The sequence below is a fragment of the Lepidochelys kempii genome, chromosome 1 (genome assembly GCF_965140285.1).
Source record: "Lepidochelys kempii isolate rLepKem1 chromosome 1, rLepKem1.hap1, whole genome shotgun sequence".
NCBI classification, from domain to species: Eukaryota; Metazoa; Chordata; order Testudines; family Cheloniidae; genus Lepidochelys; species Lepidochelys kempii.
This window is the reverse complement of record NC_136380.1, coordinates 232,309,482-232,334,516: the sequence shown is the minus strand read 5'-3', so window position 1 is coordinate 232,334,516 and position 25,035 is coordinate 232,309,482. Positions and strand designations below refer to the sequence as shown.

Here is a 25,035-nt window from a genome sequence, read left to right as displayed (position 1 = left end):
TGATCACTGAAGCTTAAGAAATACTCCTCTGCTTTCTAAACAAGTTAAAATTGGTGATGGGAGGGCAATTGTCAAGATGATAAAAAGTTATTAAACTGTAAAGACTGCTCCAGACTACAAGCATTGCATTATCAGAGTGCTAGAAACAGTTTAACCCAGACCTTTGAAAGAGAAATGGAGATGGTAAATACCAGAAGGCAAAAGAAAAGACAAAGGTTTTCAAACTAACAATGTTATATACTCATTTAGTTACGGCTGCTGCGCACAGTGTACTGCGATGAGGGGAACTAGAGAATGAGTCAGGTTTCAGGAGAAACTCAGCTTGATGGAGCGCCAACGCTTCAGGAATGGAATCCGGGTCCAGGCTGCTTGGATGTAAAAACTCTAGAGCATTGATATGAAATCCGGGCCACTCAGCATACTCAATAAAGATGTCTTTTCTACAGCTCCATATGCCTGTTGCATCTCTTATTGCTAAAGACACACACAGCGTCTTCTAAAGGATGGACAAACAACAAAATCTAAGTTTACAAGGCAAAAGGTCTGTGGAAAAAATAATATGTGATCATGTAATTAAAGGTTTCAGAGTAGCAGCCGCGTTAGTCTGTATTCGCAAAAAGAAAAGGAGGACTTGTGGCACCTTAGAGACTAACCAATTTATTTGAGCATGAGCTTTCGTGAGCTACAGCTCACTTCATCGGATGTAATTAAAGACTATCATAGTGCTTACGCACGAGGAGGCTGGAATTAAGGTTGCACAGGCAACTTTTGAGTGCTTCACTTTGCATCCAACATTCTGTTGGCTGTAGGATACATTTGTTTCAATTACTGAATAACAGAACTGATGACACAAAACTAAATGGGGCTCCACTGCTTTAACTGATTAGAATCTGTACACCGAGTATGTGTCACGGGGACTATAAATACGTACCAGGTGCTTCCCTAAAGTTGGTGTTTTCTTTAGAAAAGCCAAGCTGAGAAGCAAAACTAAGCGCTCGTCTGCACTACAGGTTACGTGGGTATAACGTACGTTGCTGAGGGGTGTGAGTAAGCCACCCCCTGAGCGACGTAAGTGACACCAACGAGAGCTTTCCCATCAGCATAAAGTGTCTTCACCAGGTGCGCTACGGCAGCCCAGCTGCACTGCTGTCGCTGTTCTGCTGCAGTGCTTCTAGTTTAGAGTAGCCCTCCATCTTCCCAATGTTAGGGCTCACAGGGCTCGGCCCCTGACCCAGTCTGTATCACAGCAATTTCCAGCCAATATACTGCAGCGGCTCAGGCCTGAGCACCTCTTGCAAGATGACGACCACCTTCAACTCCTGGTGAAGCTAATCTGAGCTGGGGGCTCTCTGCATTTCCCAGGAGCAGGCCCATTGGTACTCTACCGCAGCTTTGTATTGCAGGAGAGAGACCCTGTTTAGAAGTACGTCTAGACAAAGAGTTTTGGGAACCAGCTGTGTTTATGTAAAGACGGTGGAAGGAAATAGTCCCTATAACAGTTCATGTGAATGAACAACAAACTCAGAGGGACTGGTATTAACTCAGAGCTGGTTCTAATGGGCATTTTAGATGCTTAGTCAGACCTGTGGTACATGTGCATGTGCGTACACATATTAAAGATGCAAACAGAAGGTAGTAAGGTGGCAAGGGCTGAGAGGGCTTGTTAAAGTATGTATTGCAGACATTTTTGGCACCGGATATTTCTTGTACTTGTTACAGAAACCTCAGAGGAGGAACACTGAAACCTGAGCAATACATTTAAATAATGAATCACAGTGCTTTAATGGGCTTCTTCGCTATGGAAGCTCTAACTGCAAAAGGATATTAAACCATGATTCTGATCTTGGTGTTTACTTCCTCTTATTTTCAAAAGCTTTGTTTTTTGTAGGATATATAAACAAAATAAATGGAGACCCTGGGGATTCCTGAGGGCTAGTCTAACTTTCCAAGCAAATATGCTTACTACAGGAACAAAGGATTAGATTAACACCTGTTTAAAAACCGGAACATGCCCACTGGGCTCAGGGAGCTCTGCCAGACTGTAGTGATGGGCGAGATGTAGCCATCTCTAGTTACTGTTGAGATCTAAGGCTATGGCTACACTACAGAGCTCACCACGGCACAGCCGCAGCGCTGCTAGTTCAGAAGCTCTAAGCCGACGCAAGAGAGAGCTCTCCCATCAACTTAATTACTCCAGGCCCCGTGAGCCGGCAGTAGGTATGTAGTGCTTGATCTGAAGGCCGACAGAGGCAGATGCACACATTGCGGTGTATCTTGGAAACCGTGCTGCTGCCATCAGTGCACAAATGTTCCGTAGAGATGTTTTCAGCATGTGAAGTGGGCCTGCATAACTCAATGGCGAAGTGAGCTTTAAGTGGACTAAATCCTTATTCAGTCTTCACTCAGTTCTCACTCAGTTCAAATTCCCATTGACTTCACTGGGAGGCAACTAACCAGTTGACTAAAATACATGGAGCAGATTGTGACTGGTTCCTGTGAGGTGCACAAGCATGTAAGTGGGAGGGAAAAACCCCTCCCTTCCTTGGAGCCCCTCACCTTCACTTTGTCCAGCCACCGGGCATAGTGTTGCCTCTGATCTTCCTGAAGCACAAGGACTGGGTCCCTCCTAATATCCCTGGGCCACAAGAAACCCCAGATGTGATAGTGAGAGGTAAGCCCATGCCCTCCTTCCATGTTACCCACTGGCCAGCGGAGGTGGTTGGGTGTGCAGGATGTAGTACACTGGGCCCCCTGAAGGGATACAGCAGTAGTTCTTATACCCCTGAACCCCTGCGAGGGAGTCCGAATTTATCTCAGAGCTCCAGGGAGGTGCAGTTCGACATTCATGTTCAAGGTGGACCACTGCCTGTAAGGTACAAATGAATTCTAGGTAAAAACTTCAGGATGTGGCCCTGAAGTCCCTGCATATCAGTTCTGTTGGTGGCAAATCGTATAATTTGATTGTGATGCTGGAAGATGTGAATGGCTGCCATCAAGTATGTCTTTGATCTATAGAGCAATCGCAGACCTGGTTAATGTCAAAGTTAAAGAGGGACTTAACCCTCTTTCTTTCAGGCTGAATGGAAGGAACAATTAAATGCCTCTTGGTATAGTAATAGATGAAACTAAAGGAAGCCACCACCCAAGACAAGAGCCACATGGCAAGGCTGGTCAGAAGCTAAATTATGTGGGCAGAGGGGACTCCGTGGGACCGACTGAAAACCTAGGGCTGGGGGATCAATTGGTTGCAAGCTGCAGGTTGTTGGCTTTCTGCCTGAGGACAGTGAGAGAAGCAGTAGTGAACATGGTCCTAGAAGGAAGATGAGAGACAGACCTTCTTTTGGGCACAGTTCTGACTGGAACAGCAGACTTGGATTTCTGAACAAGGAAACTGCCTCCTGTTTGTTTCTGCTGTATTCAGGGACACAGGAGTTTGTGTACATTCCTTGTATATAGAAAGGATTGCATCAAAGCAATACCCATCTCATATAATTAATTTCTTCTCCCACTGGAAATAACCTAGGAAAGCCCTGAATATTGGTTAACCGCTTGGGCCAAAAAAGGGAAAAATATATAGAAAATGGTACAGGATAAGCCACCAGCAGAAGAGTGGTTAAGAGAAAAGAAAGATGACAGAGCATATGAAAGGCCACTATATCTTTATGGCACCACACAATGTAAAGGCCTATGAGGAAATACAAAGACCCTTTTCAGATCTTATCAAACAGGATAAGCATATTAGTGCTTCTAATTATAAACTCACATACAACAAACATCCTAGATAAGCAAACATGGGGAAAGATTTGCTACAGTCAACATTATTTATCAATATGCTCACAGGAGGTTATTAGTTTTGGGGGTCAAAGTAAAGTGGAATGCAGGAGAATCACAGCTCTACCTCCCCAGGTTAAGGAGCACAACATTCCTTCCCTGGGTTTCCCCTCCTCTATATTGGCTGATGAAGGGAGGGCATACCAGCCTGGAGATTCTGATGTTGCAACACTGGGAGGAACAGGAGAATTTCATGAGCTCCCATCCTTCATACCAGTGGCTGCAGCAGCATCTGCTGAGAAAAGAAGAGATGTCCCCTATTCGCCTCTTCTATAGAAAGGCTTGTCCCCTCACCAACCTCCTAGTCCATCCAAGAGGGATGAACCACCCCAATGCCAGGGAAGAGGGGAAATAGAAAAGGGAGCACCTCCTGGCTTACTCCTCCTCTCTAGGGTTAAAGATCATCAATATGTAGCATCAGTAGAGCTGTGCAAATAACTGAGGTTTTGGTTTGCTGGCAGTTTAAAAAAAATGTTTCAAGTTGACCTGAAAACAAAATTTTTGATGAATCAAAAAGTCGAACACATTTCATATTGGGTCAAATGGAACATTTTGTTCAACCTGAAAATAAATGTTTCATTTTGATTTTGAGCTGTTTTTTTTATATTTACATTTTTTACAAATGTAGGAAACTGATGGAATAGAGCATGGAGACAAAGAGGTGTGGGGGCAGTGAATGAATTTAGATGAAGGAAAAGGGAGAAAAGGCAGTAGAGTGGAGTGACTAACAGAAAGGAAGAGAAAGAACCGAAAACTTGGAAGATATAGTGAGCAAAAAATTAAATGGTGGTATAGAGCATTGCAATGCACGTATTTGATATAGATGTCAGGGAACATGACTGAGTAGAAGGAAGCTGGAGATTTGGGCTTCATATGGGTGGTATGCAGAGAAACTCAATATTCCTATGGATGAAAAAATGTGTGCACGGGGGCGGGGGGGGGGGAACCTGCTCCGGTTTTATAAAGTGGGGCCTGCTGGGCTCAACGGTTTGGGCTCATTGATATTTTAACAGAACACACCATGCCCGAGGCAGATTTCAGTTGAATGCTCTCTCTCTTCCGGACTTTATTAAAATCTTTTAAAATGAAGGAAACTGCCGTGTGTGGTTTGACATTTTGTAAAGGAAGGACCCACTGGGATGTGCCAGCTTCAAGCACTGCATACAAAGAACATAGAGATGTGCTCCTGGTCATTTCGGGAACATTACCTGTGGTTTGTCATAGCTATAAGAGGGATTTTAAATGCACTCTGTAATGCAATTTCCCAGCAGTCTGCTTACTTTCGACTTCTTCTGCACATGCATGAATAGCTTTCGAAAGCATGGTGCATGTCTTTACAGAGGTGTAATATGTATATATTTTCTCAAAACAGGATGCACAGTGTCATGTGTAGTTCAGTGGCTACGGTGCTGGACTGTGAGCCAAGAGACCAGGGTTCTATTCCTGGTTCTGCCACTGACCTGCTGTATGACTTTGGTGAAGTCATTTAACATTTTTGTGCCTCAGTTTTTTCCCCTCCCATCTGGATAAGAGTAAAAGATAATGATCCATTACCCTTCACTTCTAGTGCTTTGAGATCTATAGATGACAAGTATTATGCTTTACCACTAGGACTACAACAGGCTACACGTGTATATCCAAGAAAAAATGGTGTGCTAGTCTATCGTTCTTTGAGAAATAGTATGTGACCACATATAAAGCTCTAAATCATAACGCATATGCAAAAGAGAGCAAGGTTAAGGTTAAAAATTTGTTCTCTTCTCCCCATTCTGTTGCTGAGGGAGCCACATCACCAGATGATGATGCAAAGCCAAAACACCTCATGACCATCACAATGAACACTTGGTGAGCTCCCCCTCCCACTTTGACCTATTCAACTACTGCTTGGCACCTTAGGTGATGATTTTATACCTCTGCAAATTGAATGCAAACAAGGTGTAGCATGCTACCATTTCACAGTATTTTACACCCACTTTGGCACAGATGTAAATGACTACAAAAGATGTAAGGAAGCAGAGAAGTAAGCCCCTTATATTTAATTTTAAAGAAAACATACAGGAAGTCAGTAGCTATCCACAGGAAATTCAGTGGGTTTAATATAGATGCATTACCATTTATGAAATACAGAAACAGAGGTACTTCATAAAATTAGGATCTAGATTTCATACACTCTCCAAGTTCAGGGGGGATTTGAATTCAGGATTATGGTTTAGCTCCACATTTAGAGGTATGATTATACTATGTGTATTTAAATGAAAAGCTACAATAATAATAATAAGCTAAAGGAAAAGAAGTAAGTCCAATCCCGGGGTTTGTGTCTTTGCACAGCTTCCTTTTGGAGGCCAGGAATTGCACACTGCCTGGATGAATATTAGCAAGGCCTCACAAAACTCACCCGCCCGCCCAGTTCCTTTTTAGATAGAGACAAAAAGATAAAACACCAAAGTCTCTCAACACCATCTTGAAATTACAGCTCCCTCATAGCTGAGATCTGCTGCAGCCATATGCCTTTTCTGAACAGCTCTGCCCAATCATCATGATTTCACTGAGGCTGCCACCTCTCCAGGGCAAGTGGTTCTTTGTCCTCCCAGCTGAGCATCATCCTTTAAGGCACAACCCAATGTTATTCCATGGGGAACGTAGAACAGCATATCTTCTTTTCCAACTGAGATGAAAATTAAAGGCTGCTGCTTATTTACCAGACTTAGTAGACCTTACACAGCTCAAAAAGACTGCACTGGCACTTGCTGAAAGGAGGCGGGGGAGAAATCATCTGGATAGCAGGAAATGTCTATTATAAATAAACCAGGCAAAAATACGTATTCTCACCCTGACTAAACATTTTACGCCGAGCAAGGCATCTGCTTTGTGGATTTTGACCAAAATCACATCTGCATCCTGGATAAAAACGCTCTGCCATAAAGGAGACATGATCATCATTTCCTCTAACTTTCACACTGAATGTTTTAAAAATTAGCCCAAAAGCTAAACTCTGTCAGACTTCTGAGAAGTCTAATACCCAAATGCTTAGAGTGGGACAGAACGTCATTTTACCTAGCACCTTTCCTGCTCATTATGTTTAATTTTAAACAGTTCATTAAATCCAAAATTAGCTACCATAGTTCTGGTTTCAGAGTAACAGCCGTGTTAGTCTGTATTCGCAAAAAGAAAAGGAGTACTAGTGGCACCTTAAAGACTAACCAATTTATTTGAGCATAAGCTTTCGTGAGCTACAGCTCACTTCATCGGATGCATTCCATGAAGTGAGCTGTAGCTCACGAAAGCTTATGCTCAAATAAATTGGTTAGTCTCTAAGGTGCCACAAGTCCTCCTTTTCTTTCTGCCATAGTTCTGTAGATTGTCACATGCCTTTCTCTGCAATCACCTTCCTGTCTTTAATGTACATGAGGGGACTGACTCTGCAATCCTTATGCATGTTGGGTAGTGACACTGATTTCAGTAGAATTATTCACATGAGAAAATGCTATTCAGTTTAAGGACTGCAAAGGTGACCACTAGAAGGAGTGTTCCTCCCTGATAATTTGGCTGTACAAGGAAACTTTCAAATGTTGCTCACAGTTACACCAGTGCAATTGCACTGATTTTAGTGCTATTGGTACCGGGATAACAGAGAGAAAAATTTAGCCCAGAGAGTCTTTGCTATACAATGCAAATTATTTATTATGTTAACTATATCACAATAACAACCTCACATGACAAATCTTCCCCAACATACCCCAATAAGTTGCAACACTAGGACTTCCTGTAAATCCTGATGCTAATGCTAATCTTAAAGGTAGTAATGACACAATACTTTATAATTATAACATAGCACTAAATGAGAAAGGATGGCCCAGCAGCTAGGGCACTAGCCCGCTGTTCAGGAAACCCAGGCTCAATTCCCTGCTCTGCCACAGACTTATTGTGTGACCTTGGTCAAGTCACTTTGTCTTTCTGTGCCTCTGTTTCTCAGCTGTAAAACAGGGACAATAGCACTTTCTTTACTTCACAGAGGTAGTGTGAGGAAAAATATATTACAGATTGTGAAGTGGTAATGGGTAAACTCAGTATCCGAACATCCCTTCATGCAATGATGTGACATTGCAGGTCTCATTCTACTCTAGCGTCCCCTATTGCTTGTTCTGTTTCTGCAGATGTCTGCAGCTTCCACGGCCCAGCCCTTCAGACAGGTCACCTTTCACATTCAACTCCCTGCCAAAAGCACAACTAGAAGTCCAGACAAACAAAAGGTTCTTCTGCCTCTCTTGGGTTACGCTTCAGCCCACCTTCTGGGCTCCGTGCTTGACCCCTCTGAAGTTCCCTGCTCTTTGTCCCTCCTTGCGGACCCTGCAGGCTGATTCTTTTCTCTTTCAGTGTAGCACCTCCACCCAGGGCTCTCCCCGGAGAGGCCCTTTTTTCCTGGCAGGTTCCCACTGCCTCCCCTCTCCCGGGGTACTTTGGCAGCTTCTCTCAGGGACCCTCCTGCTTCCTATAGATGCTACCTCAGTGTGTCTAACAGGAGCCTAATCTCCTTCCTGCAGCTCCTCTCTTTGCTGAGTTCATTCAGCCCTTTCTTATGAGGCCCAGGTGTTCGTCAGGCAACCACCTGACCCCATTTGCCCCACCCCCTCACACTGGGAGGCTGCTAACTGTGGCACGGGTGAGTCTGGCCCCATTTCTGCTTAAAGGGGTCAGTCATCCTGTGACAGAGGTGGCTCAGATACTATGGTAAGAGGGGCCATAGACATTCCTAAGACAAACAGATATCTATAGATATGCGGTGGAGGCCACATGATTCACTATGAACATCCAGGCACTAGGAATGCAAACATGACCAGTATTTAATCTAGAGAATAGGTGACAGAGAGTTATCTGGGGAAATGAAGTCCTTACAAGTGACAGAAGAGCAGGAACACCCTCTGCAGTGAACAATGGATGCACCAAATTATACCAAGTAGCATGTTTTGTATTTATATAGTGTAGCCCATAGGGCTAGCTTGTCTTTATTATATTCACTGCTTTGCATTATATTCAGCAGTAATGCAAGGAACCTACAGGCCTGAATCCTGTAAGATGTTAGCTTCAGCAAGTTAGCATAAGGCTTGAGGCCTATAAACTTTGAACAGATAAATGGCCCAATGGAAAACCCCAAGTACTGGAGAGCTGGATATAGAGTGTTTAAGACAAATTTCTCACCACATGAACAACCAACCACAAGGGTGTCCAAGAGTCCAACCATAAAAGAGTCATGGCAATGAATTGACATACGAAACAGGTACATGAGCTACCTCTGCAGATACCTAACCACAAGAGGACCACGGTAACGAATTGATGTATATGATAATAAGTTGAAATCACTGATATACTAACTTACAGGAGAAGGACACACCAACATTAGTAAGGTGAGGAAATACAAATAAGGAAAAGGGGGAAAATCCCTACTGAATATGCATCAAACATGGTGGCGTCAGCGTATCATATAATAAAAGTTGCATTCCAGCCTAGGGGCAGTAGGAGAAAGAGATGTAATCCTTGGGAGGTGCCAGAATGATGGCCACTCGTGATGATGGGGAAGGTGATGAAGAAGATGATGGCTAACATTTCAGGTTGTTCTACCAAGGATGATGTGAGTATATGGATGTGCAGATGTACATTCTATAGTATCTTTATCTACGTTACTGAGTTGGGGCATTTGCAACTGTGCTAAATGTATTAATAAACTATTTGTAAATATAGAGGAATACCTACAGTGAGTGTTGCAAATGTGCATCGGGGTTCCCAACTATATAATAATTGGAATGATACTAGACCTGAATAATATTTGGGACGAGAACCTCTCAACCCTCAAAGTGATAACTGGGGATTCTTAAGTAATTAATAAAATATATGTATATAGTCTATAGATCGGATTACAATAAAAAAAATCTGTACAAACCAGGATAAAGATCATCTTTAACAGGAATGGTTTAGCAATATTCAGAATGGGGAATTAACTGCATCAGAGGAATGGCCCCTTAAATTTAAACATTGGGTGTAAATAAAGCAACCACATCTTCCCTGTGTGAGCCTACGTTCCCCAGTGGTGAGACCACGCAACTTGGAAAGGATGCACTGAGGTCCCTGGCTCTCAGCCTGGATGTCATCGGATAAAACATTTCCTCATCCCTTCGGCCTTCATCACTGCAGGAAAAGAGGACGGGGGGCTCTTTCGAAACCAGATCCTACATAAGAACTTAACTTTTCTGCTTGTATAAATTACACACAAAGGCCACAGCCCTGAAATTGGAACCAGGCAGGTGGACCTTTATGCCCATTGGGAGCACCACTGACTTCAAGATTAGCCCTTAAATATATGCAAGAGGCTACCATTACATTCTCTTAGGGTGTAAAAGCTCTGTAGAAAGTGAAGTAGGGTGAACAAGGAGCATACCAAGTTCAAGCACATTTTCATTTTGCTTTAGCCTACTGGGAATTACACTGCATTTTGCTGCAGTCATTTCAATTGTAACTTTACTAGCATTGCCACATGTTACATCCTCAACCAGTCCAGGAGAGTGCACGAACACTCAAATGCCTTCCCTTTCCAAAACATATTTAAAAATTAGTAGTGAGGAGGGTACATTAGCCTGAATAACTTTAGCAAGGCCAACAGGCTAAGAAAGAATGGGCTTGGCACTTATTCTGCAATTCTTAGAGTGTCTTGCCCAAAGTCACATGTCAGAACTCAATAGCTTCTGGTTTCTGTTCCTGTGCTCTGTACTCTCTTTGAGATTTCCCCAACTTCTTGCGTGAGAATGCCAGATCCCCTCTGATTTCTGGACCAAAGAGAAATTTGGAAAAGCTTCAGACTTTTTGCATCTGTATCCAAAATGAACCTCTGAACCTTTGGATGGTCCATCTGCCACTAATAAAAAGTTATTGTAAACGGAACCTAATGCTGCTCCTTTCCTTAAAGGAAATTATACTTCATGTCAACAAGTCCAGTCTCCATCATAATTGATATTTCACTCATTGTAGGTTATGCAAGCATGCTCACTGTCAGCTGTATGATCTTTCATCTCTAACAGCTGAGGGAGAATGACTATAGAATGACGCCATGATATTTCTGTTCCCGTTGAGCATCAAGAAGTCTGCAGCCACACTCTTTCATCTCCTCCTTCAAATCCTCTTTTTACTGCATTCTCATAGCACCTCTAAAACAGTCATTGTACAAATAAAACAATCAAATCTCAATGTCAGCCAGGTGACAAGGAAAACAGACACAACATACTATATAAGATGAGAGAAAACAGAAGTTTAAACAGAGGACAGGGTTGGGAGTCCCTATTGGTCCCTGGGAAAAACTCTGAGTCCACTCCCTTGTAAATCTGATAGTCTGGTAACCTCTGAAGGGACTTAAACTTCAATACATTAAGTATTTGATAAAACAAACAAACAAGTCACATATCCCCCACTGAGCCTCTTCTCCCCTGCCTTGCCACACTTCTCTTGGCATAAAGTTGTGATAGTAAGGGGAAGAGAAGAATGAAAAGTCCTCAGTGGGATAAGAAGAGAGGAAAGGATCTACCAGAAAAATAAGAAAGCAGCTGAAAAGTGTAGACACATTCCATCCCCTACCTTGCTTTCTACCGTCTGATGGGAGATCACTTCTTTCTTAGGGCTTCTCCACACTTTCTGGGGGATTGATGAGCAGCAATTGATGCATCGGTGGTAGACCCACTAAATCAACCACAGATCATTCCCCTTCGACTCCTGTGCTCCACCAGATTGAGAAGAGTAGGGGGAGTTGATGGAAGAGTGTCTCCCGTTGACATTGCGTAGTGTGGACCCCACGTAGTGTGGACCCCGCGTAGTTCTAAGCTACGTTGATTTGAGTTATGCTATTCACATAACTCAAATTGCATAGCTTAGATCGAATATCTCCTGTAGTGTATACAAGGCCTTAGAGTCTACAGTCTGGAAGGAAGCCTTTGTTGATACCTGCTCCTAGTACTGTTGCTCCTGCTATTGTTCCCATGTCCCTATTGATAGTAAATGCCTTTCAAGTGGAAGTGGAAAAGTTGTTTCTTTGGCAGATTTTAACATTCACATGGCCTACAAATAGCAGATTTTGCTGACAATGGGAACACTCTTTCTCTGCCTCATAGAAATACACTTCCTTTTGGTACTCAATTACTTTCTCTTTCAGATCTAATCTTGTGACATAGTAGTACGGGTACATTTTTGGTGGCAGGTGTGAATGTGTTCCACTGCAACAAGTTCTGTAGTCCTTTTGTGCCTGGTAATGTAACAAACTTAACCCTATTTGCAGTTCTTTTCTATAATCTTACTTGATACTCACTGTAATTCAGTGTGAGTGTCACCAGAATACTCTGGTTGCTTTGATTTGCCAGAATGGGGTAAAACATCTGGAGTCTTTTGGTGAATCGGGCCCATTGGGTTGTATTAAGCACCAAGTAAGATTCTGGTTAAGTGAACTTTATGGCTGCTCTGCATTACTGGAGCAGCAAAAAAACATCCGGGACATAACTGTGTGAACCCAGCCCTCTATGAACAGTCCTTCTATATATTTAAAATGTATAATGCATTATATATACTATTATCTCACAATGCTCAGCAGTTACAACGATTAGTGTTGTAACATTCTACAATAAGAAAGTGAGAAGTGGTGGGAAACAGATGACAAGATGAAGTGAATGGCTGGCATTACTGAGCATTAAGAAATTGGCTAACCAATTGCACAAGTATCACACTGTGACAGTTATTTCCTATTTTAAATATAAGGAAATAGCGCTGGTATTTATGGTACCGCTGTGTAGCAACTCTTTGTAAATATTAACTTTTTAATGGTGACCACTATATGTGGCCAGCATAGAACATGAAGGGAATAGGCTGATTTCGTAAAAGGAATGGAAAGCCAGGTGTGGAAGCAAATGGACTGTTGCAGTTAGATGGGATAGCAGCATACGGTCATTCATTGAAAGGGGAGTATGGAAAGCATAGAAGGCCAGGAAGTGGCATGTATTTTTGTCAAATTGAACTGTACCTTTTTAAAAGGTATAAAAGGCGAAGCTTCTGCTCCCATTTGAATTTTGAACGTAACTATGTCTGTGTAATTCCTATCCAGAGGCTTGTGCTCAGCTGCAGTTAATTATTTTTTCTTTGAAATGCATAGAACATATGCACCCTAACATATGAAAAATGTGCAGAAATAGTGCAAGTATATTTGACTGAAGGCACTACATTAGAGTTTTAAAAAGTGCCTAGGACCTTGCACGATCAAGCCTGGTCTGAGTAATTCCCATTTACTTCAATGAGAATTACTCATACCTATGGTGACCCCAGTACCTCTGGGAGGTATTAACATTGGGCTTGTTGTTGATTAGGGATCCAAAGAGCAACAGAAACCCATCTCTTTAAATATCTCCAGGCTTAGCTCAGAAAAAAAAATGCAGAGAATCTTTTAAACATGTTTCTTTGGTTCTGGATTCTCTCTCTCTCTGAAATTGCATTCAGGTAAAACTATTGCTGAGAATTAATACTGGTTGAATTCAGGTTTTATTCACCCTGAACCCAACAAGCCAATGCTAGTGAGTTCATGTTGTGACCCACAGACCTCTTGATGCCAAATGACACATGGCATAAAGGGTGCATAAGGATTACAGTGATCCCCTGGCTCTCGTATTTACATTCTAGCTCACCAAAGAGAGTCATGTAATGTCTCTAATGACAGTTCATATCATACAGGTCCTCAAGCATTGTGAAGTGCATGTATGGGTGATATTTAAGGAGCTATATATCTCTCCAAAATATGTTCTTAAAGCATGTAAGGTGACATGCCCTACAATGGTTCCACAAGACAGGAGATAAATGTTTATCTCTCTGGCTACATGTAAATGAAGTATTGCAAGCTTTGAAATGGTAACCTATTAACATATTGAATCAAATACTAACGGAAGGATGTGAAATCAACACGGAAGACGCACACAGGAAAAAACAAGCTGCAGGGGTTTATCCTGTTTGCAAACTAAAACAATGGTTTGGAAGAATATTTCAAGAGGTTGTAGATGAACCACCAGTTATTCCTTCAATCTGCAAGGACAAACTGCCAGCAAGCTTTATCTTATGAGAAGGGTCTCAAAACCAAACTGGCTGAAAATATTGGGGAAAGAACACAGGACAAGAACATCAGATGCATCCGATGAAGTGAGCTGTAGCTCACGAAAGCTTATGCTCAAATAAATTGGTTAGTCTCTAAGGTGCCACTAGTACTCCTTTTCTTTTTGTTAAGCTTAGTCTCTAGAAAGTGTGTTATGATTTTGTTTTATATGAAATCATTGATTCTCATCTCTCACACCAGTTTTTGTTTGAATCTCTATTCCTTCTTAGATAAATGACCTTTTTTTATAATGGAACTCAAGTGCTGTATGTGATACAGGAGAGGGAGTTTAAGGTAAAACTGGTAAACTGTGGTACTTTGGGAACGGGGATCTGGGATTTCTGTGAGTGTCCAGTGATCAGGAGATGCCTACCACAGGGGGACACTTTGAAGAGACTCAAGGGCTGGGGTACATCTGTTGTCAACCTAAAAAATGAAGACAGAGCTGATGTAGCCCAGAGGAGAGTGGCAGATGGGATAGTTGTTTTGGGGAGCTAACACCCCAACTAGTTCAAGCAAGACTCCCTTGTGCTGGAGGCAGGAGATAACAAGGTGACTCAGATGTGGGTGCCCCAAGAATTATCACATGTACTCCCAAGTGAGCCAAGAAAGAACTGATCTGTCAGCACTGAACCATAGCTAGTTGTCTGATCAGCTGCTTATGGGTGTGGCACTGTAACTGAGTGAATACATACATTATAAAGAAAAAGACAGGACAGGGTTTTTGACTGCAAAACAACAACAACAACATTGTTATGGAACAGATTCAGTCCTGGTGTAAAAGGATTCAGCTCCACTGGATTTCATTGGAGTTACACCATTTACACATGAGAGCTGAACTTGGCCCAAAAAAATCACAAGTAGAGGAGAAAGGATCTTCAGTAATTGAGGTTTGAGTGAACAGTCTATTAAAAATCTTGGAGAATTCTTTGGTATAACGTTGCTGTATTTCTGAATGCTCATGTTATTTTATTCAGTTGAATTTTCAAAGCAGCATGTTCTCCTTTAACAAATTGTCAAATAATTTTGTACCCTACTGTGTGAAGAAATTAGTCAGGCCTTTTTATCAGGTTGGCAATATCTGACGAGATAATATAATGCCCCTGGCACTATAAAATATTAAATATTGTGGATTAAGTTCTTGATAAAAGAGCAATAGAAAGTAGCATTTGATTAAAACTGTGCCCTTAAAATAGCTCTTTTAAATCATTTAATTAAAAAATTAAATTGCATTTGAATTGCTTGATTACTGTTTAATAACAGCACAGTGTACATCTAAGCCACTGCTGGAAAAAACAATTTTATCCTGCTGGAAAAAACAATTTTATCACTAGGAAAGTGTCATAAGTTTAGAAGTTTTGACTCAAAAACCTTCTAATTCTAAGACTTCTGCAGTCTTCATTTTAGAGAGCCAATTCCTTCTTTATATTAAGAATGCATTTTAAAAGTAAAAAGAAAGGTAATTTTGATGGTCTGGGTGGAAATCTATCTTGATAGTGCCCCTATAAAATATTCAGGCATTCTGTTCTATTCTTGGCCTGTAGGGACAATGTTTATGGCACTGATCTCCTGTCCCTGAGGAACTCAGCCTCAGTGCCACCTCCCCCACACACAGATTAAAAACCCTGTTCCATATATAAATAGCATTTGTGTCTCCCACAGTGGCAGTAACAGGGTCATGAAAAGAACAAGGGACTTTGAAAAAAATGTTGGTAATGTTCTAAACCAGATGGTCAGTCTGAGCCATCAGGACTTTGAACAATTTCACAGTCATAGGATTTTAAAAATTGTAAATGTCATGATTTCAGCTATTTAAATCTGAAATTTCATTGTGTTGTAATTGTAGGGGTCTTGACACAAAAAGGAGTTGTGGGGGAGTCACAAGGTTATTGTAAGTGGTGGTGGGGTTTGTGGTACTGCTACCCTTACTTCTGCACTGCTGCTGGCAGCGACGTTGCCTTCAGAGCTGGGCAGCTGGAGAGCGGCAGCTGCTGGCCTGGAGCCCAGCTCTGAAGGTAGCACCGCCATGAGCAAAATTAAGGATGACCTGGTATGGTATTGCCACCCTTACTTCTGCACTGCTTCTGGCAGGGCACTGCCTTCAGAGCTGGGTGAAGTAAGGGAGTCAATACCACAACTGCCCTAAAATAATCTTGGAAATCCCTTTTGGGTCAGAACCCCCAGTTTGAGAAACGTTGGTCTCCCCCATGAAATCTGTATAGTATAGGGTAAAAGCACACTGTCATAAATATAAAGGGAAGAGTAAACCCCTTTAAAATCCCTCCTGGCCAGAGGAAAACTCCTCTCACCTGTAAAGGGTTAAGAAGCTAAAGGTAACCTCGCTGGCACCTGACCAAAATGACCAATGAGGAGACAAGATACTTTCAAAAGCTGGGAGGAGGGAGAGAAACAAAGGGTCTCTGTCTTTCGATATGCTGCTTTTGCTGGGGATAGACCAGGAATGGAATCTTAGAACTTTTAGTAAGTAATCTAGCTAGGTATGTGTTAGATTATGATTTCTTTAAATGGCTGAGAAAAGAATTGTGCTGAATAGAATAACTATTTCTGTCTGTGTATCTTTTTTGTAACTTAAGGTTTTGCCTAGAGGGATTCTCTATGTTTTGAATCTAATTACCCTGTAAGGTATCTACCATCGTGATTTTACAGAGGGGTACATTTTACAGATTTCTTTACTTCTATTTACTCCTATTTCTATTAAAAATCTTCTTGTAAGAAAACTGAATGCTTTTTCATTGTTCTCAGGTCCCAGGGTTTGGGTCTGTGGTCACCTATGCAAATTGGTGAGGCTTTTTATCCAACATGTCCCAGGAAAGGGGGGGGGTGCAAGTGTTGGGAGGATTGTTCATTGTTCTTAAGATCCAAGGGTCTGGGTCTGTAGTCACCTAGGCAAATTGGTGAGGCTTTTTACCAAACCTTGTCCAGGAAGTGGGGTACAAGGTTTTGGGAAGTATTTTGGGGGGAAAGACGTTTCCAAACAGCTCTTCCCCAGTAACCAGTATTTGTTTGGTGGTGGTAGCGGCCAATCCAAGGACAAAGGGTGGAATATTTTGTACCTTGGGGAAGTTTTTGACCTAAGCTGGTAAAGATAAGCTTAGGAGGTTTTCATGCAGGTCCCCACATCTGTACCCTAGAGTTCAGAGTGGGGGAGGAACCTTGACACACACAAAAGACCAGATTTCACAGGGGAAGACCACATTTCATGGTCTGACACACATTTTTCATGGCCATGAATTTGGTAGGGCCCTAGTTATGGGTCTATTACAGGCGTGGTGGGGGGTGAGGTTCTGTAGCCTGCAATGTGCAGGCGGTCAGACTACATGATCACAATGATCCCTTCTGACCTCAGAGTCTAGGGGTATGTCTACACTACGAAATTAGGTTGAATTTATAGAAGTCGTTTTTTTAGAAATCGGTTTTATATATTCGAGTGTGTGTGTCCCCACAGAAAATGCTCTAAGTGCATTAAGTGCATTAACTCGGCGGAGCACTTCCACAGTACCGAGGCTAGAGTCGACTTCCAGAGTGTTGCACTGTGGGTAGCTATCCCACGGTTCCCGCAGTCTCTGGGTTGAGACCCAATGCCTGATGGGGCTAAAACATTGCTGCGGGTGGTTCTGGGTACATATCGTCAGGTCCCCATTCCTTCCCTCCCTCCGTGAAAGCAAGGGCAGACAATCGTTTCGCGCCTTTTTTCCTGAGTTACCTGTGCAGACGCCATACCACGGCAAGCATGGAGCCTGCTCAGGTAACTGTCACCCTATGACTCCTGGGTGCTGGCAGACGTGGTACTGCATTGCTACACAGCAGCATCAACCCATTGCCTTGTGGCAGCAGACAGTACAGTATGACTGGTAGCCGTCATCATCATGTCCGAGGTGCTCCTGGCCACGTTGGCCAGGAGCGCCTGGGCAGACATGGGCGCAGGGACTAAATTTGGAGTGACTTGACCAGGTCATTCTCTTTAGTCCTGCAGTCAGTCCTATTGAACCATCTTATGGTGAGCAGGCAGGTGATACAGATTGCTAGCAGTCCTACTGTACCATCTTCTGCCAGGCAGGCAAGAGATGAGGATGGCTAGCAGTCCTACTGCACCGTCTTCTGCCGAGCAGCCATGAGATGTGGATGACTTGCAGTCCTTCTGCACCCGTCTGCTGCCAGCCAAAGATGTAAAAGATAGATGGAGTGGATCAAAACAAGAAATAGACCAGATTTGTTTTGTACTCATTTGCTTCCCCTGCTGCCCCGTCTAGGGGACTCATTCCTCTACGTCATACTGCAGTAACTCACAGAGAAGGTGCAGCGAGGTAAATCTAGCCATGTATCAATCAGAGGCCAGACCAACCTGCTTGTTCCAATAAGAACAATTACTTAGGTGCACCATTTCTTATTGGAACCCTCCGTGAAGTCCTGCCTGAAATACTCATTGATGTAAAGCCACCCCGTTTGTTGATTTTAATTCCCTGTAAGCCAACCCTGTAAGCCAAGTCGTCAGTCGCCCCTCCCTCCATCAGAGCAACGGCAGATAATCGTTCCGCGCCTTTTTTCTGTACGGACGCCATACCAAGGCAAGCATGGATGCCGCTCAGCTCACTTTGGCAATTAGGAGCACATTAAACACCACACGCATTATCCAGCAGTATATGCAGCACCAGAACCTGGCAGAGCGATACCTGGCAAGGAGGCGACGTCAGCGCGGTCACATGAGTGATCAGGACATGGACACAGATGCATCATGGTGCTAATGGGGCAGGTTCATGCTGTGGAATGCCAATTCTGGGCTCAGAAAACAAGCACAGACTGGTGGGACCGCATAGTGTTGCAGGTCTGGGACGATTCCCAGTGGCTGCGAAACTTTTGCATGAGTAAGGGCACTTTCATGGAACTTTGTGACTTGCTTTTCCCTGCCCTGAAGCGCATGAATACCAAGATGAGAGCAGCCCTCACAGTTGAGAAGTGAGTGGTGATAGCCCTGTGGAAGCTTGCAAGGTCAGACAGCTACTGGGCAGTTGGGAATCAATTTGGAGTGGGCAAATCTACTGTGGGGGCTGCTGTGATGCAAGTAGCCCATGCAATCAAAGATCTGCTGATACCAAGGGTAGTGACCCTGGGAAATGTGCAGGTCATAGTGGATGGCTTTGCTGCAATGGGATTCCCCAACTGTGATGGGGCCATAGACGGAACCCATATCCCTATCTTGGCACCGGAGCACCAAGCCGCCGAGTACATAAACCACAAGGGGTACTTTTCAATAGTGCTGCAAGCTCTGGTGGATCACAAGAGACGTTTCACCAACATCAATGTGGGATGGCTGGGAAAGGTACATGACGCTCGCATCTTCAGGAATTCTGGTCTGTTTCAAAAGCTGCAGGAAGGGACTTTATTCCCAGACCAGAAAATAACTGTTGGGGATGTTGAAATGCCTATATGTATCCTTGGGGACCCAGCCTACCCCTTAATGCCATGGCTCATGAAGCCATACACAGGCACCCTGGGCAGTAGTCAGGAGCTGTTCAACTACAGGCTGAGCAAGTGCAGAATGGTGGTAGAATGTGCATTTGGACGTTTAAAGGCGCGTTGGTGCAGTTTACTGACTCGCTTAGACCTCAGCGAAACCAATATTCCCACTGTTATTACTGCTTGCTGTGTGCTCCACAATATCTGTGAGAGTAAGGGGGAGACGTTTATGGCGGGGTGGGAGGTCGAGGCAAATCACCTGGCTGCTGGTTACGCGCAGCCAGACACCAGGGCAGTTAGAAGAGCACAGGAGGGCGCGGTACGCATCAGAGAAGCTTTGAAAACCAGTTTCATGACTGGCCAGGCTACGGTGTGAAAGTTCTGTTTGTTTCTCCTTGATGAAACCCCCCGCCCCTTGGTTCACTCTACTTCCCTGTAAGCTAACCACCCTTCCCTCCTCCCTTCGATCACTGCTTGCAGAGGCAATAAAGTCATTGTTGCTTCACATTCATGCATTCTTTAATCATTCATCACACAAATAAGGGGATGATTACCAAGGTAGCCCAGGAGGGGTGGTGGAGGAGGGAAGGAAAATGCCACACAGCATTTTAAAAGTTTACAACTTTAGAATTTATTGAATGCCAGCCTTCTGTTTTTTGGGCAATCCTCTGTGGTGGAGTGGCTGGTTGGCCGGAGGCCCCCGCACCGTGTTCTTGGGCATCTGGGTGTGGAGGCTATGGAACTTGGGGAGGAGGGCAGTTGGTTACACAGGGGCTGTAGTGGCAGTCTGTGCTCCAGCTGCCTTTGCTGCAGCTCAACCATACACTGGAGCATACTGGTTTGATCCTCCAGCAGCCTCAGCATTGAATCCTGCCTCCTCTCATCATGCTGCCGCCACATTTGAGCTTCAGACCTGTCTTCAGCCCGCCACTTACCCTCTTCAGCCTGCCACCTCTCCTCCCGGTCATTTTGTGCTTTCCTGCACTCTGACATTATTTGCCTCCACGCATTCGTCTGTGCTTTGTCAGTGTGGGAGGACAGCATGAGCTCAGAGAACATTTCATCACGAGTGCGTTTTTTTTTCTTTCTAATCTTCACTAGGCTCTGGGAAGGAGAAGATCCTGTGATCATTGAAACACATGCAGCTGGTGGAGGAAAAAAAAAGGGACAGCAGTATTTAAAAAGACACATTTTATAAAAGTGGCTACACTCTTTCAGGGTAAACCTTGCTGTTAACATTACATACATAGCACATGTGCTTTCATTACAAGGTTGCATTTTGCCTCCCCCCTCCCTGTGGCTAACAGCGGGGAACATTTCTGTTTAGCCACAGGCAAACAGCCCAGCAGGAATAGGTTCCTCTGAGTGTCCCCTGAAGAAAAGCACTCTATTTCAACCAGGTGACCATGAATGATATCTCACTCTCCTGAGGATAACACAGAGAGATAAAGAACGGATGTTGTTTGAACGCCAGCAAACATACACTGCAATGCTTTGTTGTACAATGATTCCCGAGTACGTGTTACTGGTCTGGAGTGGTAAACTGTCCTACCATGGAGGACGCAATAAGGCTGCCCTCCCCAGAAGCCTTTTGCAAAGGCTTTGGGAGTACATCCAGGAGAGCCGCGAATGCCAGGGCAAATTAATCCTTTCATATGCTTGCTTTTAAACCATGTATAGTATTTTAAAAGGTACACTCACCGGATGTCCCTTCTCTGCATGCCGGGTCCAGGAGGCAGTCTTGGGTGGGTTCGGGAGGTACTGGCTCCAGGTCCAGGGTGAGACACAGTTCCTGGCTGTCGGGAAAACCTGTTTCTGTGCTTGCTTGCTGTGAGCTATCTTCTTCATCCCCAAAACCTGCTTCCGTGTTGCCTCCATCTCCATTGAAGGAGTCAAACAACACGGCTGTGGTAGTGGTGGTTGAACCCCCTAAAATGGCATGCAGCTCATCATAGAAGTGACATGTTTGGGGCTCTGACCCGGAGCGGCCATTCGCTTCTCTGGTTTTCTGGTAGGCTTGCCTCAGCTCCTTAAGTTTCACGCGGCACTGCTTTGGGTCCCTGTTATGGCCTCTGTCCTTCATGCTCTGGGAGATTTTCACAAAGGTTTTGGCATTTCAAAAACTGGAACGGAGTTCTGATAGCACGGATTCCTCTCCCCATACAGCAATCAGATCCCGTACCTCCCGTTCAGTCCATGCTGGAGCTCTTTTGCTATTCTGGGATTCCATCATGGTCACCTCTGCTGATGAGCTCTGCATGGTCACCTGCAGCTTGCCACGTTGGCCAAACTTTTGAAATTCAAAAGTTCGTGGGCCTTTTCCTGTCTACCTGGCCAGTGCATCTGAGTTGAGAGTGCTGTCCAGAGCGGTCACAATGGAGCACTCTGGGATAGCTCCCGGAGGCCAATACCGTTAAATTGTGTCCACAATACCCCAAATTCAACCCGGCAAGGCCGGTTTAAGCGCTAATCCACTTGTCAGGGGTGGAGTAAGGAAATCGATTTTAAGAGCCCTTTAAGTCGAAATAAAGGGCTTCATCGTGTGGATCGGTGCAGGTTTACATCGATTTAACGCTGCTAAATTGTTAACGCTACTAAAGTCCTAGTGTAGACCAGGGCTAGAAGAGGTATTCCACAGCAGCATGCACTTGACAGTCCGCAGATATTGTACACACTGGAACCACATAAGACTTCATGGTCATTGGCGAGACGAAAACTCTTTCAGAAAGGCATACACCTTTCACTGGAACTAAAGGAGAACCTACCTCCATGGTAGCAGCATTAGGGTTTACATGCCCTGTAGGCTAGCCACTGAAGGGTAACAATCACCCTCAAGATGCTTTGACTTTCAAAGTAGTAGGGCCTCCTGGTGGTGATATGGGAATATCAGCTGTCCTAGGCTCTATAGACCTAGGTTCTAATCTCACAGATCCTTGGGTTACTGCCCCACCCCAATTTCAGGGGTGTCCTTTCTGCCGGAAGCTGGGAATGGATCACTCCCTGTTCTGTTTGTTCCCTCCGAAGCATCTGGCATTAGCCACTGTTGGAAGACATGAATGGGCATATGAATGTTTAGCACATCTGGCACGTAAATATCTTGTGACACCGGCTACAACAGTGCCATGCAAACACCTGTTGTCACTTTCAGGTGACATTGTAAACAAGAAGTGGGCAGCATTATCTCCTGAAAATGTAAACAAACTTGTTTTCTGAGTGATTGGCTGAACAGGAAGTAGGACTGACTGGACATATAGGCTCTAAAATTTTACATTGTTTTATTTTTGACTGCAGGTTTTTTTTGTACATAATTCTACATTTGTAAGTTCAACTTTCATGTTAAAGAGATTGCACCACAGTACTTGTATTAGGTGAACTGAAAAATATTTCTTTTGTTATTTACAGTGAAAATATTTGTAATCAAAAATATAAAGTGAGCATTGTACACTTTGTATTCTTTGTGGTAATGAAAATCAATATATTTGAAAATGTAGAAAACATCCAAAAATATTTAAATAAATGGTATTCTATTATTCTTTAACAGTGTGATTAATCACAATTAGTTTTTTAAATTGCTTTACAGCCCTCATTGCAAATGATTTACAATCTTACACCATATAACCCAATTTAGCAGCCTGTGGTTAACTGATGGTGGGTCATTTCTGCAACCAGCAACCTCACCACGCATTGCTTCCCCCCACTCACCAGCTGCCTTGTTTTTGTGAAGGTACCCAATGTCTCCAAAACCCTTCTGATAAATTGGGTTATATGATATAGGGCCTTCTTCAACCAACCATTCAAATACATTTACCTCTAGTGAGGAATAGACCCACTGCTTAACAGCACATAACACTACAATATTTTAATTAAAGCTGGAAGAGAAGATAGTATCCAATTAAAAATACAAGAGGCGATTTAGTTAAACTAGCCATAACTAAACAGATTTACATGAAGTGATATGTATAAATATAATGGGATTTGGGAGAAACCAAGAAGATCTTCAGATTGCATGGGGGAAAAAAAAAAAGTCTGCAACTCTGCTCCTACTTCTGCTGTCTGAACTACCCAGGACTTTTTTCTTTCTCAAATGCCAGTGTTGCAATCACATGTGCTGCTAGAATGGATCAGAGTTCAAGTTTGCAGGTAACCCACTCCAGGATGTAACTTAACGCAGTATTTGTTTTTCCTAGAGGAAATAACAAACCAAGTCATAAAATGCAGGAAAGGTTATGCCTTCAGGCACTCAAGTCGAAGCAAGCATTGTTGAATATTAGCCAGCCAGGGTCAAAAAAAAAAAAAAACATAATAAAATCTGGGCTAAAACATTTTTGTTTTCCAACTAAACCAGATATATTTTTAAAACTGCAACTAAAGCTCAGTTATTTTTCAGACTAACTATAATGATTGACCCTTAATCAGAGCTATGATTTAACAATTATACTGCTGTGCAAAGACATTAGGGAGAGTATAATCATGATGAAAAATTAACCTACAAAAACATCAACATGGGCAGAGAACATTGTTGGATTTCAAATACTATCGTGAAATGGCAGATGGTGTCTTTTTAACTTATACACAGCCACATTTTCATAAATGTTCACTCACTTTTGGTGCCTTAATTTTGGGTCCGCAATTTGAGACAAATTCTGCCTTATTTTTGAGGTGTGGAAGACCTGCAACTCCCTTAAAAAAGGATGATTACTTTTAAAATTATTCTCTATAAACCAAATAGTCCTGGAATTACTATGCGTTATGGAATGGATCCTGCGCCAGTTGAAGTCAAAGGCAAGCCATGAAGAAATAAGACCCAAAGGACATTGCATTAAATTATTAGATGACTTTCTGCATTACAAAAACTGATGTAAAGAGTGAGTTTTGAGTTGCTGAGAGTTCATGGAAAAGATGATCCAAAGCCAAAACCATGCATCTGACCACTCCCCCTGCCCCCCAACCCCCCGCAATACATAGCTTCAGAAATGTGGTTAAAACAGGATCCTGGTCTGAACTAATTTGCTTTTAGTTGGGAAAACCAAGAAGTGACCAATGATATTTTGTGAAACCAAACCACCTAACTTTGTTCACCTGCATGCAGATTATGTTGGTCGCTATTTTGTACTAAGCTCGTGGTCAGCTGTTCTTGGTTGCAAAGGGTCAGAAAGCTGCAACTCCCAGAATGACCTGCGGGAATCTTCACCTTTCTGCCACTGGGGGTAGGAGGAAAGAGGTTACTGTGTTTGGGTTAGGGAAAGAGCGTACTCAATGAATTTTCAGTGTGTTAAAATGATGCAAACACTAAGCCAGTCTACACTACAAAATTACTTCAGTATAGCTGAGTCACTCAGGGGTGTGAATAATCCACACCCCTGAGTGACATAATTATACTAACCTAAGCGCTCCCGCTGATGTAGCTGCTGCCTCTCGCAGAGGTAGAGTTATGAAGTTAACAGGAGAGCTCTCTCCCATCAGCTTAGAGCATCTTCACTAGAAGAGCTACTGTAAATTTGTAGATTTCAGAGTAGCAGCCGTGTTAGTCTGTATCCGCAAAAAGAACAGGAGTACTTGTGGCACCTTAG

General features: G+C 43.3%; 2 protein-coding genes across 15 annotated transcripts in view; both read right to left on the bottom strand.

Moving 5' to 3' along the window:
• The window catches only part of LMNTD1 (lamin tail domain containing 1), a 295,893-nt gene that overhangs the window by 147,293 nt on the left and 123,565 nt on the right, over positions 1-25,035 (bottom strand). The gene's annotated exons all lie outside the window — the stretch shown is intronic.
• LOC140900472 (uncharacterized) lies at positions 20,041-22,398 on the bottom strand. The gene is made up of 2 exons (XM_073317800.2): positions 21,167-22,398; positions 20,041-20,610 (listed from the first exon to the last, which is right to left on the bottom strand). Exons 1-2 carry the CDS (start codon positions 21,546-21,548, stop codon positions 20,090-20,092), a joined length of 903 nt encoding a protein of 300 aa, XP_073173901.1. The 5' UTR covers positions 21,549-22,398; the 3' UTR covers positions 20,041-20,089.

Bases quoted from the DNA above. Each gene is read 5' to 3' on its own strand.
- LOC140900472 (XM_073317800.2), bottom strand. From the start codon at position 21,548: ATGAAGGACAGAGGCCATAACAGGGACCCAAAGCAGTGCCGCGTGAAA. The intron at 20,611-21,166 runs GTGAGTGTACCT...TTCCTCCACCAG, and splicing joins ATGCAGAGAAGGGACATCCG to CTGCATGTGTTTCAATGATC.